This window comes from Squalius cephalus, assembly GCF_949319135.1.
Source record: "Squalius cephalus genome assembly, chromosome: 12".
In the NCBI taxonomy this organism is placed as follows: Eukaryota; Metazoa; Chordata; class Actinopteri; order Cypriniformes; family Leuciscidae; genus Squalius; species Squalius cephalus.
The window spans coordinates 9,273,704-9,293,190 of record NC_137133.1 but is presented as its reverse complement, the minus strand read 5'-3'; the positions used below and the strand labels follow the sequence as shown (position 1 = coordinate 9,293,190).

The 19,487-nt window shown below is 37.8% G+C and overlaps 1 protein-coding gene across 5 annotated transcripts; it reads right to left on the bottom strand.

The window, feature by feature from the left end:
- Positions 1-390: 390 nt before the first annotated feature.
- map3k7 (mitogen-activated protein kinase kinase kinase 7) lies at positions 391-18,805 on the bottom strand. Of its 5 annotated transcripts, XM_079887338.1 has the most exons (18): positions 18,155-18,231; positions 17,877-17,981; positions 17,357-17,467; positions 17,157-17,222; positions 16,977-17,022; positions 16,252-16,390; positions 14,571-14,699; positions 12,594-12,718; positions 12,361-12,491; positions 12,171-12,252; positions 11,455-11,561; positions 11,216-11,366; positions 10,501-10,581; positions 6,852-6,919; positions 6,102-6,165; positions 4,806-4,867; positions 4,276-4,391; positions 391-2,339 (listed from the first exon to the last, which is right to left on the bottom strand). In XM_079887338.1, the coding sequence occupies exons 2-18, from the start codon at positions 17,961-17,963 to the stop codon at positions 2,159-2,161; spliced, it is 1,746 nt and encodes a 581-aa protein (XP_079743464.1). In that variant the 5' UTR covers positions 17,964-17,981; positions 18,155-18,231; the 3' UTR covers positions 391-2,158. The 5 variants fall into 5 exon arrangements, with proteins under 5 accessions (XP_079743464.1, XP_079743463.1, XP_079743462.1 ...); XM_079887337.1 differs by having other exon boundaries at positions 12,594-12,722; positions 14,575-14,699; positions 17,877-18,805; XM_079887336.1 differs by having other exon boundaries at positions 17,877-18,633.
- Between the last annotated feature and the right edge of the window lie 682 nt (positions 18,806-19,487).

The following is a 19,487-nucleotide window of genomic DNA, read 5'->3' as shown; positions in this document are numbered from 1 at the left end:
ACACTATAATCAAAATGGTTTAAAGTAGGATACACAACAAAGAAACAAGAACACTGAAGTCATGATTAAATATGCTTACAATACGCGTTACAATATTATATGTAGGCTTACAATACATAATGCTTTTAAAGCAAATGCAGTCACTGCAGAACACCAGCCTTATTAATTCATAATATTAAATAAGATGGCAGATGTTCATTTGTTATGGTTATATTGTATATATATTTTTTATTTTCATGTATTTTTTTTAATAAATGTAAATAAATGTAATTTATTACGAAAAAAAAAAAAAGGTTTTGAATTAAGAATATTTGCGAACAACATTCTGGTTTTTAGAAAAAACTGCTGAACTGAAGAGCAGAGACAGCACAGACAGTCTGAAGCATGATGTTTACCTGTTCGATTTATTTCAAGATGCGACCTTCACCTGTGTATTCCCGTTCCCAACAGCTTAAGAAATCAGACATCTTATTTACAGCACATAGTACAGAAACTCATCATTGAACTCGGAAAATAATAATAATAATACACCACTTTACTGTTAAACAAAAAGATTTGCAGAAACTCACTTAAAGATCTTGAACATCCAAATGTGTCTTTACCCTGCTCAAGATTTCCTCGGTATATTCGTAATCAGTGATAACCAGTCGGGATTGTGCAAAAACCTGGGTGGAGGGTGTGTCGGGGCCAACGAAGTAAACAAAGTGTGATATCTAAAAGGAATTCATACTATGTAACAATACGGCTGATTTCTCTTTCAAAATCTTAAATTAAGTACAGGGACTAAAAACTAGTGGTAAGAACAAGGAACCTAACTAAAAAGAACCAGAGTGTGTTGACTGCCCTCATCGTGATTTCATGATTTCTGCAGCATATTGACAAGATCATACAGACCATCAGATTTCAGGTTGCATTCGCAAGCCTTTTAAAACTCTCATTCATGTTTCTAAACTCATAATTGCATTAAATCACGGCATGTGTGAGCGGTCTCGTTGCCAAACAGTCAAGTAAAACGCAAACAATTCAACTCTAAGGCATCATGTGAACTAAAAATACATAAATCCAAGCTCAGAGAAAGAGCGACTTTCCCACACTTACAACAAAAACTATGAAGCGGATCTCTGAAAACCCTGGATAAATTACCATACAAAGTTAGATAAAGATACACAACAGAGCAAAGAAACAAGAATACTGTAGTCATGATTAAAATGTTTGTACTCACAATCACATACACTCAAGTCCATTTGTTTGGGTCTCTTTTAGAGCGCGCTATGTTAAAGGAAGCGGATTACAAACAGCATTTTTCTTGTGAGGCCGCACATACACACAGATCGACCCGCGTTTGTCCATAAACACAAGGTCAACATGCAAGGCATATGTAAAATACATCCCCCGATTTCAAATCGATACATTATAACACTTTTTAGGGCTGACAATAAAAAAAAAAGAGGGAACATCTGTAGCACTTTTTTTGCATAATTGGGGTTAAAATGAAAAAGTACACAAAGTGAATGCAACAAAATAAAAACCTAAATTTAAAAATGATAAAATTAGCATTTGCATGTCACTTAAAGCCACTTTGCTTTCACATTCTTAAGGACCGACACCTAATCGAGAGGAATTAGGCAAGCCCCACAGAGAATTCTGGGATGGTTAGAGGAAGAAGAAGAAGAAAAAAAAAAAGTGACATTCCAAGAGATCTCATTTGTTCCTTTTACATCCTCTCTTTAAAATCCCTGGGATAAGATGCCGGGTTCCCAAAACGTGTTTGCAGACACACTCTGTTTGCTGGCTAGTTTAGACTTGATTTGTGAAGAACTGTCTGCATGTATCACGGCTTTAATCGTGTCCCTGCTATTGCATATCCTGCCGCAGACTCACGGGCACATGCAACGCAGCATGCTTGTGCAGTTGAGCGCAGGGTCTCAGAACCGTTTGCATGGGGCGGAAATGGCCCATGCTCACTGTGGAGTATAGGTCATACGGGTACCATCTTCAGGCTTTATGGGCACACATGATCATGGGCGGCCGGGGTGGGGTGCTTTTAGGCAGAATAAGGGGGTTTCTGGGCCAAACTATAGCTAACCCCAATGTTTGGATCGGGGTGGACGAGATAATGGGGACTGTGATTATACGAGTCAGTCATAATGAAAGGGGTTCATGAGGTGCCCTGTCTCTTTTGCTGCTGCGCTCGGATCAGCTCCAGTTGCTTCTTGCACTGCTGGTAGTAGGTGGACAGACTCTTGTTCTCCTCTAGGAGCTTCTTGTGCTCCTGAGCGAGGCGACATGCGTTCTGCTGATCCTTCTCGTCCTGGTCCAGTTCTGCTATCAGCTCTTTCCTGTAGAGATGGACAACAGACATCAGAGGAGGAGGGAAAATGGAGAGAAAACAAAACATAGATTTTCAAAAGTACCGGTAGTTTGGAGTCTAGTTTATCTGGTATTGTTGGTTTAGGGCATTTTCACATTTGGCTCATTTGGAGCATTTTTTTTGGAATCTGGCACGTTTTGACCCTTAGTTAAGGTTCGTTTAGAAATGTGTAACTAATAGTTTGAATAACAACAGTTATGGATATATTACATTGTTATGTAATTATGCATTATGTTATGCATTTATTTTTGTACTATATGTAATATAAAACAGCAGCTTTATCTTTATTGTACATGATATCTTTGCATATATTTTTAAATGTCTACTTGAACAGATGATACTCATGTTAGGTACCTACAATGCTTCAAGCCCAAAGATGTATATCTTTGTTCTATTGTTTTTAGGTTATTTTCACCAACCCCGTTTTCTTTTTTTATTTGTTTAATTAAAAGGATAGTCCAACCAAAGAGTTTCGGCCCTTGACTTCCATTGTATGATCAAAATTATAATGGAAACCTATAGGAACTGAAACATTCATACTAACATTCTTCATAATATCTTCTTTTGTGCTCTGCAGAAGAAAGTCTGTCATAGAGATTTGGAACGACATAACTGAGTAATTTTTGGGTTAACCATCCCTTTAATTACTTCAAATAGTTTTTATTACTTTTCAGAAAGAGCAAAAACGAATAGCATACATACAACTTACAAACAGAATAGAAGTACATTATTTGAACATAACTTTTCCATATTTAAACAAATTTTTAAAAAATTAGGTGAATTAAAACATTTATTTTACTAATAAGAATTTGAATATTTATAAATATTTAATATATGACACATTTAACTTTTTATATAGAATACTTTTTGCTGTGATATTAGAATTAGTATCAAGTAGTGTTAATTCTGTCAGCTATTTTTAAATTTTGTCTTTGTCCTAGTCCTGTCAAATGTACTTTTTAGTTTTTATATTTAGTCAACCTTGTCCTGTTTATGTTTTTTTATTTTTAGTCGACTAAATGTCTGGGCATTTTAGTCTAGTTTTAGTCAATGAAAACTTCACATTTTAAACTGCATAATGGTTAAACTGATAATAACGATTATTTTGCTCAATGTTTTATAAGAATTTTATTTGAACATTTCATCAGAATGAAATCAAGAGAGTCAACTGATTTGGTTTATTTTACCATCTCAAGTTTCTTGATTTATTATAAGCTTGGTTTTACCAGTTTTATATACACTGGTCAAACAAGAAACTTCTCTCAAAAATTAAATCCATTCCAATAATTCCAAATTACATTGATGTTTTTCAAACATCAAAAACAACAGCAAAAAAGGAAAAGAAAATTGTATTACAGTTTATCACTGAGAAGGTTTGATCGCATATTTAGTCGCAGTAAACGCACAAATGATTTTGGTTTTTGAAGTTTATATTTTTATGATATAGTCACAGTTATTGTTAAATGTCCTTATTGTCGTCTCATCTTAGTCATGATGAAAAAGCTCGTCAATAAACATTTTTCGTCATAGATTTCAAGGATTGTAAAATGTCAATGATGGTATGGAAACCCTTGTGTTATTTTAGTATTATTTATATTATTTACTATTATAGTTTATATTAATATTTTGAATGAGCTTTTAATTTTTGTATATTCAATTTTAATTTGTTTAATTTTTTGTCATTTTGTCGTGCTTTTGTCCTTTTCATTAGTTTTTCATATTACTATTTCTTTTTCATTTTTGTTCAGTTTTAGTCTTTCTTTCTAGTTAATGATATTAGTGCTTCAACTTTAACCTATTTCAGTTAGATTTTATTCGATCAATAAAGATTAATAAGATAACCCTGAGCCACCCTAGTTCCTATTGTACATACTGATGATTTGATTCAGATTCCTCAGACTTACTTCCTCTGTATGAGAAGAGCGATCTCAGTCTGCACCTTCAGGTACTCCTGTGCCATCTTACAGTGCTGCTCAAACACTGCCATTGATTCTTTGGAGTTTGGACAGGGGGCTAGAGGCTGCAAACAAACACAGATTCATTCATCAAATGTCACTTTTTGGCTAATTAATCTGAAATGCAAAAGTGATATTTATACCAGTCGTGGTCTGAACGCCAAAAATATCAAAATGTCTCGCTCTCAATTTGCTGCCATGTATTTATAACTGAATTACACCATATAAATAGCATAAAAAGGCTGGTAAAACTGTAACCCAGACTTGATTTAATTAGAGGGCTGTTTTTACATCTTGCAAACCTTTTCTGAGAGGAGTGATACCACAGCACCCTGGAAACAAAACCATCCACAACACAGATATAGACCAAACAGTTTCCATGCACATGCAGTCATACTTCATAGTATTCAATCATTTTCAGCTTGTTTTGGGTGGACAGAATCATACCATATCGTATTGGTCACATGTGAAGTGTGTACCTGTAACTGATGGTCCAGGGTCAGGTAGGCCATGGGGATGGAGTTATCTGAACCATTGGTGTCTACAAGAATGAGGAAAATCGTTTTAGTAAACATCCAAAAACCATGAATTGAGGACAGCAGATCTGAGCTATTCCATCTGTATTTATTCACTGGTTATTTATATTATATTGATTTGAAGAGTGAAGAAGTCTACGCAGAAAAGCAAGTGTTTTTTTTAGTTTGTTGAGCAATGCTGTTATAGTAAACTGTGGTAATCGGCAGAAAGAGAGTGAGAGTTGAGCAATAAATAGCCCAGTCTCATCTCAGTCCAGGACTGCGACTGTCAGACAGAAAAGCGTCCTAAATCATTGATGCCGCTTACGTAATGTCTGCAGCTCTGCCTGAGCCGTTTACTGTCACTGATATAGATTTACAAACACACTGAGGACGTGAACTTTGAGGTCAAACTGAGGGAACATCAAGTGTTCAGAAATATCTTAACAAAATGTCACAATCTGCAATGATGTAATTCCAAACATGTACAGGAGGCTCATAAAAATTCATCAACTATTATCCCAGCTTATTGGGTTATTATATATTTAGGGTGTACTCACACTAGGCACAGTTGCCTTGTATCGTGTCCTGGCATGATTGTCCCCCCTCCCCACTCCCCCTGCACTTAACGTTCTGGGCCGGAGCACGCTTAGGTCATTTACGATGCAACTTTTGGTTTTGAAGAAAACAGAAAGAAAAGCTCTTTCGCTAATAGACTGCCTATAGATTTATAATTTATGCTGTGCAGCGATTTTTACTTGATTGTGCTGCACGTATCAGAAGATTATCTCGGAGGCAGCTGACGTTGATGGAGGAATTTACAGCTTTACTTGCAAACTACAATTCCTGTTCAATAATAAGGTGAGAACCAAACCCGTTTTAAACCCAAATATACTCGATTTAATTTAATTAAATGAAAAGTGTACTGTCCAAATAGCAATAGAAGATGTTTGCTGTCGTAATGATGACAGTAGCACACACAAGAGTAGCTGTTCCGTGCTCTGGTGCGGTTAGCGATCACACTACATGCGTACCAGGCCCGAGCCCATCTGAACCATGCCAGATCCCACCTCTTCCAAGCGGGCCAGGGACGGTTCAGCGAACCGCATCTGGCCACGATATGATCACACTAGTCAAACGTGCTCGGGCACGGTTCAGATCGCCTAGTGTGAGAACACCCTTATACAATTGTGTGTGTGCATTCACACCGGTACAATTCTTACAGGAACTCGTGTGTGATGGTTAGAAGGAAAACTTTACCTGTCCTGTCTGGTGTAATCATCCTCACACTGGGGCTGGATGATCTGCTGTTGTTTCTGCTATCCTGTGATTGGTCAAACAATATGCCAGTTATAAACTTGATGATAAAAGCTCAATTTTGGAATACTGTGGATTCCAAAATGCTGTTTTTGCACCCATCAAGAGCACTGCAGGAAGGAGATGCTACAGTTTCTCTCATAAATGGAAAGTATTACCTTAATATTACCTCGCCTTAAAGAAAGTATATAGCTGTTTACAATTAAGTGATCATGAGTGCAACATCCTTACAAATCCTTTATGAACTGAGGTCATTTCTTGAAGATCTTACCTGGAATTTAATTGCTCTCACACACCCAGGGATATTTGGCAACAATCTTTACAGCTACAAAACCGTTCAAAAGTTTGGGGTCAGAGTTTGCCGTTTATTCAGCAAGGTTGCATTGAACTGATTAATAGTGATCAAATATTGTTATAATATTGTGATCAAAAAAGCCAGGTGCTGAATAAACTTTTGGTTGAATCTAGACCCACAACACCTCAGTTTCCTATTATCAAACACATCTTATGCCCTCTTTATTTTATTTGATAAACTATTGTCCTCCAAATACATAAGATGTGAGAGCTCTTATTTCACATATTTTTGTTACTTGGCAGTATAAAATGCAATTGTGAATATTGTTCGTCGCACCTAAACTCTTCGAAGTTCCTTACACATCGTACCACTGAAAGTGTGAAATTGAAGCATCTTACCTGACTGGACTCCGTACCAATGGCAGGAAGATCCTGCACTGATCTGCGTCTATGAGGCTCACAGGTCGCTGCAAAAAGAGACGAGACATAGAGAAAGGAGAGAAAAGAGGAATCTGATAAGTCTTATTGGTAGTGCATGAGCTCTCGTCCAACGGCTGGAGCAAGAGGGTTGTGACACCCAGACAGCTGCACTGATTAAATCCCCAACTCACTACCATGACAGCATCTCCTCTAACGTGGCCGTCACGTGACCAAACCCCTCATGAGGCCATCGCAACTCACACACACTACACCAAAAACAGTAGACCACACCTACAGAATAACACAGGCAGCTTGGCCTGCATTGATTGGACAGCTCCTATCATGGTTTGATGAATTTTTTGGGGGTTTTGGGAGTTGATTAGTGTGTATTTATGGAAAATGAAGCAGCAATGATGATAGGAGCTGTAAGTTTACTAAAGAAAGCCTATTCACAAACACTCACACAAATCACTTTATAGACAGACTATAACTCAGGTAAAGCATCTAGAATAGCACCAGCAGAAATTAAAAGCAACCATTACCGACAGACTGGGACTTACTAAATACTATGTTACTATACATGATGCAAATGATTAGTTGGAATATTCCAGGTTAATACAAATTAAGCTCTATGAACTTTATATGTGTCAGACAATAGAAAAAAATACACTTGTCTTAAAAGTCTGTAATGAAATAATAGAATTATTACAGAATTGCTTACCCTGTGGTCTATGCAAAGTCACATTCAATCTTTTACCTCATGTTATGCCTAGCTAAAAAAGTAAACCTGATTATTCCTCTGAGGATATATGGAAGGAATTTTCATAAAGCAAAACTCCAACCAAAGCAGTTATGTTGGTAACATATAACCATTTAGACAAGTAGCCCTACCTCAATTTTACTTAAATTCATGCGAGCGCTTTCAAATAAATAAATAAATAAAAGTAAACAAATACATTAATTTAAAAAATAAAAAAGGCTGCCAGCTTCTACAAGGCTTCTATTGTACGTTTATCACTGTAAATGCATTTTAAAACCTGAAGGACGAGTCAAAATTATTGTCTGTAGTCATCAGCTGCATGCCACAGATACTGTTCATAGATCCTAATTTGCATTTAACAAATAATATTCCTTCAATGTCTATGTAATCTCTCTTATACCACGAAATCAGCCCATTCAAGCAAACAATGAAAAATAAAGTTACAACAAAAACGGTAGAAAAAAACAATAATAATACTCTGATGAATATGGCCCTAACTCTTTTTATTAATAATGATAGTTACTGATGAGGTCAATTCCATGTCAAAATGATTATGAGAATAATAAAAATGATTGACAGGCTAACAGCATGCATGCAGGAGGGATACAATTCAAATGCCAATCAGATTTTCTCATTGTTACACCAAATTAATAACCTCTTCATCATGCAACTCCTGCTTTGAACTTTTTTTTTCCCACTCCGCAATCCTTGAATGTCTCCATTTCCTTCAGCATTATTAGGGATGATGATAATAATAGCGATGACCCTAAATGTGAAGGAGATTTAACCCAACCACTGAATTAATGAACAAGTTAATGAACTTGTGTGTATGGAGGAGGGAAGATCAAAAAGCTGAGCATTTGGCGACATCCTTTCTGCAGGCGAAACAAGGACAAGGACGAGCACGAGCTAGTGTACGACCACTGAGAGAGAGAAAGAGGGAGAGACACACAAACACACATGCTGGCAGATGTTCTTGCACCTGCTACAAAGCCAAACAGGAAGACTGAGGGATGGCATATCAATCCACATCCACATCTCCACCCTCATCCACCACGCATGCTTTAAATCACTGCTTATGGGATTTTCTTGATTATTTTTTAAACTGAATATACAAAAGGTGCCTCTAATGGTCAGAGGCAGATATGAGGATGGGGCGTGAAAATCATTGCTTGCAGGACACCATAATCAAAAAAGCAAAGAGAGATGAGCAGGAGAGAGAAAGAAGAGATTGTAATGGGTGTTACTCCAGGATCACTAACCACCGTCAAATCTGACACAACATTTTTTTTGGGGGGGGGGGATTAAACTATCTGAAAATATAACACGGAAATAAGATTAATAAACTGACTGACTCTGGATTTAAAATAAGGAATCAAACGCCAATCAAATAATCATCTAGAGCAGGGGTCACCAACCTTTTTTTTTTACCAACCAAGTCATTTTTTAAGTTGTTCATTACTGGACTATTTCCCAACATGCACCACAGCATGAACAAATCAAGCCACATTTCCTGACCAATGAATTTATTTGATTTTTCTAGTCATTTGTGAAGACTGCATATGGAACTTTAAAAAAAAAAATTTTTTATTACTTTGAACCAAGAATAACTAGAAAAAAATAAATATATATTGGCTACAGAAATTTCCTTGGCCTTTTAAATTTTTTAATTTCCATTATTTTTCCTGACACTTCTGAATGTTCCTGATGTTTCCAGCGTATCCAGGACCATGAGAACCTCTACTGCACATCCTGTGTTGATAACTTAAGGTACATTATGCAACTTTCTATTTTTTAATAATGAGTCAATACATCAATCCTTCTTCCAAAACGGGCTATAAACAACAAGACCTAGAGGGATGGTTTTCACAGTAAATTGCGAATGTCACTCGCTCGTGTGTCTCTCGTCATATCCATAAATAGAGAAAAGTTGCTCCGGCCACTTTGACGCATGTATGGTGTGGGAGTGGCATAGGTTAGTTGTCACTAAAACACAGAACAGAAGAGAGTCTTCTGGCGAAAGCGATGCGGAGATGACATTTTTATTACTCAACAGGTGAGTGAGGTATTTTATTAAACAGAGTTCATAGTAAAGCATTATCTATTGTGAAGAGTCATTTCATTATGGTGGAATTTATTTTCAAGGAAGTACCGCGGGTCCGCGTCTACTAATAAGTTAGCTTGAGATTCTTTCCACCTAAACTGGTCATATTTCTTAAGCCTATTAGTGAATGTTTTACAAGCAGTGGGATACACACTCATCAGCGCAGTCACGCAGAGCCGAAGCACAAACAAAACAAAGCTCTTCTGCAAAATGCATGCAGTTGTTTAACCACTAGATGGCCAAAAGCTACATGGTGTACCTTTTAAGTGCACCTCTTCTTCTCTAAATTATGTGATTTTGAGTGTCACCATCGCGTTTTGTGTGGCATGTTTAGAATCATGTATTTAAAACACAACTCCCTGTAAATCTCATTAATACTTAAGTATTAAGTGCAAAAAATGTACCATATAAATTAAATCAATTACTTTATATAAATGATTCATTAATTCACTGGATAGCAAACTTGTACGATTTGTCTAATGGATCTTTGTGGTTCACCTGGAGTATATGGCTTAAATACGGCTCATAACTAACCACAAGGTTACGACCCCTGATCAAGAGTACAATCCACAGCACAAATGCATGTGTACAGAAAGTGTTCAGATGAGGATCTTACATTGTTCTTCTCCTCTCCTCAAAATGAAAGTCAGGCTGACGGGGGATATATGACATTCAGGAGTAACAACCAATGCGTGCTTGTGCGTCACAGTGACGCCCTTCTCTGATTAGGAGCTGTTTGCTGGGAGCGCCTGGACTCCCGGTACCTGTGATGATGATCTTGGGAATGTCCAGAATGGTGCCGTATGATGCCGTTTTACGGTGACCTCGCTTATATTGTGGACGTGCTGCAAAAACACACATACAGACACGCGCATGTAGCGACAAACACAGGCATGCAGACAATGTGTTTACTGAGACAGAGACAGAGAGAAAGAGTGTGGTGCAGACATCAAAGCAGACTGGGTAAGGGACGTCACTCCAATCTTCTGCTACATTAAGACATGCATGCAACATATATACACACACATACAGACACGCAGCACATACATCCATGCAGTGGCAGGAAGCCTGATGAACTAGTGACTGCAGAAGGACAGATCTAAGGAGGGATGGAGATGCCATGCAGCTCTTTGTGTCTGATGTGTGTTTGGGCGCACTGACTGAGGTCAGCGGTACACTGGGTACTAGTGTACACACTATTCAGCCAGTGCAAGTACAGAAAAGTGAGGTCAATGTCTATAAAAGGGACATTGTTAGTGGTGTATATTCTTTGTTAACATATCAACCTGAGGAGAAAATTGACAATAGGAATAGGAAAGTGTGGAGTTTACAAATATATCAATGTGTCTACTGCAAGAGAAAAAAAACCTCAATGTTAAATAAGATCAAATGATGTATAAACTGTAAAATGTCATTGTATCGGAAGGAATTTCTGGGTAGGTATGAAACTTTATGACAGGTGTTGAGGAAACATGTTACCTGCGGGAGCAAAGGGTAATCTGTGCTCCAGTTCGGAGAGATCGGCACTCATTCGTTTGCTGTCGGATGAAGCCAGACAATGTGACCTGCCAGAAAGACTCTCTACGCTGCTGCCTCTGGAGAGAGGGTGGCCAGGCCTTAAGGGGTCGCCCTGAAACGCACACAAACACGGATTCCACTTTTGAGCTTTCTTAGAGGACACAGTCTTTGTGTGGTGGTGTAGATTGTTGATGCGTTACCTTTGGTTTATATGGGAACTTGATGGTGTCGTTGCTGCCAGGGGAGTTGGTGTGCTCCATGTTGATGTCGTTCTTGTTGCTGGTACATGTGTAGTCTATATATGAGCCTGGATTAAAGAGATATGGCATTCTAATGTGAATTCAGAACACATTTCCACATACACTGCTGTTCAAAAGTTTGGGCTCTGTACATTTCTAATGTTTTTGTAAGAAGTCTCTTATACTCACTAAGGCTGCATTTGATCAAAAATACAGTAAAAACTATAATAGTGCGAAATATTATTGCAATTTAAAATATTTCAAATGTAATTCATTCCTGTAATGAAAGTGTTCAGTGTCACACAATCCTTCAGAAATCATTGTAATATGCTGATTTGCTTCTCAAGGAACATTTCTTATTTTTATCAGAGTTGAAAACGGTTTAATATTTTTGTGAAAACTGTGATACTTTTTTTAGGATTCTTTGATGAATAGAAAGTTCAAATGAACGGCATTTATTTGAAATAGTAAAGGCTTTCACATTGTTAGAAAATATTTCTGTCAGTTTTGATCACTTTAATGCATCCTTGCTGAATAGAAGTAATAATTTCTTTCAAAAAAATGTAATCTAAACCATTTGCTTCCCATCCACACCATAAGAAAATGATTTGAATAAAATAAAATGAACCAGCCATGAACAAGTATTTATTATTCAAGCCTATTTTGTTATTCTGTACCTGTGCTGGCGGCAGAGTTACTCTGGCCTTCATCTGAATACTGATAGGGGTACTGAAGAGGCTCTTCTGATCCTGGGAAATACTAGAGGGGGGAGAGAGGGATCAGACTGAAGAGGCAGATTTAGACGCAAAATAAGACAGCCAGGAACATTGGAATAATTTGCCAGGCATGCTGGCGGTGTGGCATTACCCTCATGAGGTGGCTCATAATCTTCACTATCTCCTCCATGGAAGGCCGCTGCGATGGGTCTTTGGACCAGCAACGATTCATCAGACTCTCTATGGGCTTCGGTAAGTTCTTAATGAGAGGTGGTCGCGTGCCTACAGAAAGACAGATGACTGAAACTCCTAATCTTGAACCTAGACGATCTCAGCAGATTCTCATCATGACATGGAGCACAAACAAGCGCACATAAAACTCACCGCGGTGCACAGCCCACATGATGCGGAAAGCAGGGCCACCAATTTCATCGAAGGGCTTCCGCCGTGTGATCACCTCCCAGAGAATGATACCCCAACTGAACACGTCACACTTCTCACTGTAGTTACTGCCTGTAACACACACATACAGAGAGTAAATCACCTACATGTAACAATTTCCTGAATAAGGTCCACATTCTGGTTATAAGATCCAAAGTTATTGTCACTACAAAACCACAAAATTCTGTGAATGTTTCTGTGAAAGAATTATTATTGTATTATTATTATTGTATTAAAGTTTTTATAATACTTAAGTAAGGAATGCCATTGCCATGGACGTGTTTACTTGTGAATTACGCTACCGTTCAAAGTTTGTTCAAATGAATACTTTTATTCAGCTTGGACACATTCAGTTGCTCAAAGGTGACACGAAAGACATTTATAATGTTACAAAAGATTTAAATTTCAAACAAATGCTGTTCTTTTGAAAATTGTATTCAAAGAATTGACCCTTCGCTAAGCCCCGCCCTCCTTAGTTACAGTTGCTACGCCTGACAAGCTTTCGCACCTGGCACGTCTATTACAGTATGAATGGTGTCAGACATTTCCAAGGAGATAATTAGTCATTTTTGGCGAACAGGTGAAATATCTGAGAGAGCAAGACAAAAGGGACTGCACGATTGGCCTGTGGCGGTTTTCGGGCGTGGCTTAGCGAAGGGTCAATTCTGAAAAATTGAGCAGCACAACCGTTATGACAATACTAAAAGGAAATGTTTCTTGACCAGCAAATCAGTATATTAGAATGATTTCTGAAGGATCATGTGACACTGGTAAAGATGCTGAAAATTCAGCTTTGCCATCATTTTAAAATATAATCAAATAAAAAGAACAGTTTTTTAAATAAATTTTACTAATAATTCTCAAACATGCACTACCATTTTACTGTACTTTTGAACAACTAGATGCAGCCTTATTGAGCATAAGAGACTTGGCATAGCACTAAAACACAAATAATAAATGTGGCCCTTCTTCTAGTATAATTTAAGGATTTTTCAGAAATTATTTTGAATTATCTGTCCACAACACAAGGTGTGCACCAATACTAAAAGGAAATTGTTAATTGTTAATTGTTAGTTTTGTGTGGTGGATAAACAATGAAATTTACTTATTATATATGACATTTTTATATAATTATAGATGTTTAATACAGTAAAATATAGACCTAAATTAATTTGGTAAATAATTAATTCTTCTACGTTATGGTTTATTTTGCGTCGAGCTACCCAAAATAACAACATAGAAGCAAATAGTACCACACACCATACAAAATGAAAGCTATTTCCCAAAAGTTCATTTTCTGCTGTCCAGGGTTGCAGAGCCTTTATCTTGTCGCTCCTATTTTGAACAGATGAGCTAATTTCCACTCATGCTGCCCTGGAGAGCCTTAATTGCTCCTCTTATTATTCTTAAATTACAGCGCCTCGCACTAGTATGTCTTTACGCTGCCTTGCTCTGGTCTTCTGATAATACTGTTGTCAGCGTGGCAAATGAGGAGTGCGGCATCTCCTCTGCTGCCAGTGCTAGCGGAGTAATAACATGGGATTTCTGATCCTCCCTAAACAAACAAGATAACAACCTGCTCCTAATTGAGGTTTCCTCCGACCCCCCTGACAGCCACGTGCCCCTGAATGTGTTTGGTAAAATTGAAACCCATTAGCGGTTGATTGCAAACGCATGCATTAAATTATAATGGTTTCATCCATCATATAGACCAGGAGCGTCCAGTGACTGGTTTTAGGGAAATATTTGTACGAGGGTTAGTGAAGCCTGAAGTGGCATATGAGAAGACAAGTAATAAGAAAGACGGTGAAAAGGAGAATCGGAAATCAGTTTTGATCTTCTGATACAATCAAAAACAAGCCAATGATAAGCCAGTGACTGTTCAAACATGAACAAAAGTTCTTGGAAAGCTCCTGAAACTTGCCTTCAAACACCTCTGGGGCCATCCAGGCTGCGCTTCCCTTGTTGTTAGTCATGTGTGTCTGGATGTCACATGCTGTCCCGAAGTCACAGATCTTCAGTACAGTACCTCCAGCAACCAGAAGCAGACTATAAGGAAAAAAAATATATACAAAAAAAGATTAACAGAGATGTCTCCAAGAAGAAAAACAAGTCCCTCATTAGTAAGTTGCTTTGAATAACTCATTAAATGTAATTTCATGTGACTAATTAGTTTGAAGCCACAGGAAAATGATTGCTTCATGGCACCAAAACAACATGTACATTCCCGACCCCATCCTGCTAGTGTATGCCAACTTAAAAAGATTGTATTCGGTTAGTCAGCAAGTAAATTCACAAGGTTTCAGGACAGAGACAAAGCCTTTTTGGTTAAACAGAACATTCACACTACCATTCAAAATGTTGGGGATGTTTATGAAAGTCTCTAATGCTCACAGTAAAACAGCAATATTGTGAAATACTATTACAATTTTTAAACAACTTTTCTATTTTAATATTGTTTTAAATGCAATTTATTCCTGTGAATTTTCAGCAGCCATTACTCCAGTCTTCAGTGTCATGATTCTTTAGAAATCATTCTAATACGCTAATTTGCAGCACAAGGTTTTCTTGTTTTTATTTACTGTCAATGTTGAATCAAAAAAGTGAATATTTTTCTGGAAACAGTGATGCATTTTTATCAGGATTCTTTATTGAACAGAAAGTTGAAAATATTTTGCAACCTTGTAAATGTTTTTACTGTCACTTTTGATCAATGCATCCCTGATGAATAAAAGTATTCATTTCTTTCAAAAAATATGATGGTAGTGTATGGTACTTGAATGGCAGAGTACATCTTGAAGGTTGAAGACAAGAGAAAGAAGAAGTGTGTGTGTGTGTGTGTGTGTGTGTGTGTGTGTGTGTGTGTGTGTGTGTGTGTGTCTTAATACTTAATCAAGAATTCCATCATTAGAACATTAACAGAGCACATATTTTTAAAATACACTTCAGTTGGCAATATTTTGAGCAGAAATACAGGTATACACAGATGACAGTTAACCAGTAACCAACTGTGCTTTTGTCTAATTAAACACAGTTAAAGCACTTGTGAACTGTTCATGTGGGTTCAATTTATCAAAAGTTAGTAATAACCCAGTTCTTCCAGAGAACTTCATTCTAGGTGTCTGGGAGAGAAGCCAGCTGACCATTTCCATGGTGTGCTGCCAGGGATTTTTACAAACAGTGCCTCATAAATAACCAGCCCTGGCCTGGACAACACAATACGCTGCCATGTTGCAAGTAATGCAGGGTAAGACTCCGAACATACGTCCTCTGACACCTGGACCAGACAGCATTTATGAGCGATGGCAGTCCTGAATGATCCAGTAATGTTTCCACCATCATCAGTCAGAAAACAGTCAGCACATGTATGAGTTTACACCTGGTGTTAATCTCAGGTGATTAGATTGCAAATACTCAGGCAAGACTCAATGTAACCAGGTACGTTTAAAACCCTTAGCTTTGAATTAAATGGTAAGGGAGAACTTATATGACAAGGTCTAAATTTAACAAGCACATGAATGAGGAGAAAAGGGAATTCTCATGGGGGTTCCAGTGACATGAGGCAAGACAGTGTGATGAGAGAAATGATGGAGGAGCATACTTGGGAGGTTTGAGGTCCCTGTGAATGAGAGCCTTTGGTTTCATTCCGTGGAGATACGAGACCCCCTGAGAACACTGCAGGCACCAGCTCATGGCATGAGATGCAGTGTAGTGAGGGAGAGGCTCTGCACCGTGCAACACTGTCAACACAGAATACAGTCATAAATACAAGCAAACATTTATGACATATCAATCATTTGCTCACTTGTGAAACAGCTTATGTGCTTGGACAATGACTAGAACTTTAGCACTTGCTACTACCATAGGCCAGGGATTAGGGATACATTTTGAACTATTTTTGAAATGCAAAAGTTCCATGGAATCAAAGAATGTGTAAAATTGCACTGCAAAAAAACACTGCACCAGACAATATTTTGTGATGCTCTGAGCATGTATGCACATTTGTATATATACACTGAAGAGTATTTTCCCATTTCTGTAAATTAATTCTACAACAGAAAAAACAAAATATCTGATTTGTCCAAGTACAACTGGAGGCAAAGTATTAAACCGACAAATCTAATTTCATTTTTTTTAATCCAATTTTATAACTGCAATCCCAATGCCAGCCTTAAAAGTCCTTAAAACTTTTAACAAGCCAAAGTGATTTTTCAGAGTGTGATTTGGCCTCACACCAGTAGTTTTAAAATAATGAAGTCAAAGATGTCTAGACCAGTGGCCTTTTCAAAAAAGTGTTGCAAAGTAACTTATAATAGAATTACTTACCATTATACAATGAACCCCCCTCTGCATATTCCATCACCAGACATACCTGCAGGAAGATCATTAAACTTGTTACACGTTTCTTATCACAGGAACCAAAAAAAAAAAGGTTGGATCATAGCAACACATCTGAAATAAGTTTCACGATCATGATCCACTCAATAGCAACATGTAGAGACTTACAGGGTTACTGCAGGAACCATACAGCTTCACAATGTTGGGATGATTTACACGAGACAACTGGCGAAGCTGGATAGAGAGAATGGAGAAGATGGCTTTTTAAAATAAATGAGACCAAATGTCTGTTTAATCAGTATATGCACGGTTTATGTTTCTGACTACAGTAGTTACTAACGTGAACAAATGAAACAATATGGCAGTACCTCAACAATGAAGGCATTTCTCTCTGATTCACTTTCTATAGTCTTGATGGCCACATCTCTGCCTTTCCACTTGGCCTTGCACACAACACCAAACGCCCCTCTGCCCACCACCTAACAAAACACACATGTATGAGAACATCACACAGAATGAAGGTACACATTCACAAACTCACAGCACCGCAGAGTTCAAACAAACCTAACATATAGGCTAAATCTCAGAAACTAAAACATTACACAGAACCACATCTAGAACAGTGCAAAAGTGTTTTGTAAAAAAAAAAAAAAATCTGCAAATACTTATTTCAGTAGAACACACTTTGTACACCTTCAAACACACTGTGGCTTGACAAAAACAATGAAAAACATAAATAATGAAGTTAAAAATAGAGATTAGGTGTAGTGTGATACAATGTCAAGTGTCCTAGTTATAGTACAGCTATCAAGGGAATGTTTGCAGGACATTTCCACACTATTGTCAACGTGTTTATTAACTTTATCACTTGCGTATCATGTCACTCACCTCTTCCACCTCAATATCAGCATATTCTATCTCCTCAAACGGGTACATAGGCGGTGTTTCCAGCATATCGGCGGAGGGCATTGACATCGCTAGCTCGCTAGCCAGCTAATCATTAAAACAAAAACAACTGACTTTACAGTCTTAAAACTTCACAACCGAACCGTTTCAGAATAACAACGGCAGCTGAAGCACTCTTTCCTTCGACGCGGCCTGCATTACACAAATATAGGTGTATGTTAAGTCACTTTAAAAACTTGTTTAGCGGCTAACGAGCTAACCTGAGTGTCAATCTAATCCGTTAGCCAGGCGGCTAATAGGCTCCGAGACAGATTAAAGTATGTCAGACATGCCAAACGACGGGAAATGTTGTCATTCAGATAGGGAATACGCCCTAGGGTCTCTGAGAAGTGCAGTTAAGGGTATCCCATCGACATAAAAACGCTGGCTGTGTGTGTTAGCGTTAGGCCGCTTGCTGGCTCGCGCTGGTGCGGTCGATGGATCTCCCCTCCGCGCAGCGCTCACTCCACACCGCCGCTGCCGCTCCGCACATCGGCCTCTCAATGTGCCCGAAAATACCGCTCGATAAAACCTGCTTTACGTGTCCCGTTGACCAGGACAAAGCATCCGAGCCATCGGATGCGGGGCTAGAACTTTACAGCTCTCTGCTCCATGGGCTCGTTTGTTTTTCTTGTTTTCTGTGGGGGTTGTTTAAGCTCCAGGAAGTGTGCGCTCTCTTGTATTGTGCCCCCTCTAGTCCATGCCAACTGAAATGTCTCCAAGATTGGAGTCAAGGAAGGCCTGCCAGAATCATTTCCAGTCGTTATAACAGCGGATTCGTCTTGATTTTAATATTTATCTGTGTGTGTATTCCTATAGAGAATAAGAAACGACGGTTCAGTTTCATTATCCTGAAGTAGCATCCTTACTGCACCAGGTAACGTCAGTTGCATGGAGGCCAACCGAAAGAAATACATGTCATCCTTATTTTTCTCTGAAGAATGAAAACCTGTCATTTTATGTATGAATCTGTTATTTATTAATCAGCATGTTTAAAGATAAATGTCTATGTTTGGGTTCAACTGCTTCCATTTGCTCAAAAACAATTTTTTTTATTTTCCTCTCACTCAATTTGTCAACACTGTCAGGTATTTATTCTTAAAATTGGGAGAAATATTTATTATAAATATTGACAAGATTATTAAAAAATATCTAGAATTCACATCAATTAAGGAATGAATTTCCAAAATGATTTTCAGTTCTTTAATTGTCTCCACATCCATGTAATCTGTCAGCATTGACAAGATGATATTTTGCACATCACACATAGACTAGGCTATATTAAATGTTAAAGCAATGGAAATTATCTAAAGATCCAAAAAAGTTTCTTATATAACAGAGTTGATATGTCATGATTGTGAATAAAAATATAAAGAACAATTGCTTGAAATTATATTAGAAATCTAAAACTCACCTGAGCCTGTGCGATGTTTGAACTCATAGCAAGTGAAATATGGAAAAAGTGCAATCAGGAAGAAGGCTGACTTAAATATTATCAGATTATTTAACAGTGTTGACAAAAGTATGGCACAGCTTTAAAACCTGACAAATTAG

Coding starts and splice junctions, on each gene's coding strand:
- map3k7 (XM_079887337.1), bottom strand. CDS start 17,963: ATGTCAATGCCCTCCGCCGATATGCTGGAAACACCGCCTATGTACCCG. Junction 11,562..12,170: donor TAACTCTGCCGCCAGCACAG/GTACAGAATAAC, acceptor TCTTTAATCCAG/GCTCATATATAGACTACACA. Junction 4,392..4,805: donor CCCTGGACCATCAGTTACAG/GTACACACTTCA, acceptor GTTTGTTTGCAG/CCTCTAGCCCCCTGTCCAAA.